Source organism: Calidris pugnax, unplaced genomic scaffold, assembly GCF_001431845.1.
Source record: "Calidris pugnax isolate Ruff unplaced genomic scaffold, ASM143184v1 scaffold1782, whole genome shotgun sequence".
NCBI classification, from domain to species: Eukaryota; Metazoa; Chordata; class Aves; order Charadriiformes; family Scolopacidae; genus Calidris; species Calidris pugnax.
The window spans coordinates 702-985 of record NW_015092178.1 but is presented as its reverse complement, the minus strand read 5'-3'; the positions used below and the strand labels follow the sequence as shown (position 1 = coordinate 985).

Here is a 284-nt window from a genome sequence, read left to right as displayed (position 1 = left end):
CCCGGCCCCCCTGTCGGCCCTCTGGCCCTGCTGTCGCCCCGCTGTCCCCGCTGTCACCCCGCTGTCCCCGATGTCACCCCGCTGTCCGGCTGTCCCCAGGGCCATCGACGACAAGTACAGCCGGCGGGAGGAGTACCGGGGCTTCACGCAGGACTTCAAGGAGAAGGACGGCTACCGCCCCGACGTCAAGATCGAGTACGTGGACGAGACCGGCCGCAAGCTCACGCCCAAGGAGGTGGGGGGGCGCTTTGGGGACACCCTGGGGACCCCCCCCTGTGTCCCCC

General features: G+C 71.1%; 1 protein-coding gene across 1 annotated transcript in view; it reads left to right on the top strand.

Annotated features, from left to right (window-relative positions):
* The window catches only part of LOC106900248 (U4/U6.U5 tri-snRNP-associated protein 1-like), a gene marked incomplete at its 3' end in the record, with an annotated part of 2,451 nt that extends 2,216 nt beyond the window's left edge, over positions 1 to 235 (top strand). The window contains exon 2 of the mRNA XM_014962243.1: positions 100 to 235. Within this exon, the coding sequence (XP_014817729.1) occupies positions 100 to 235 (136 nt within the window). The remainder of the gene's footprint in view (positions 1 to 99) is intronic.
* Between the last annotated feature and the right edge of the window lie 49 nt (positions 236 to 284).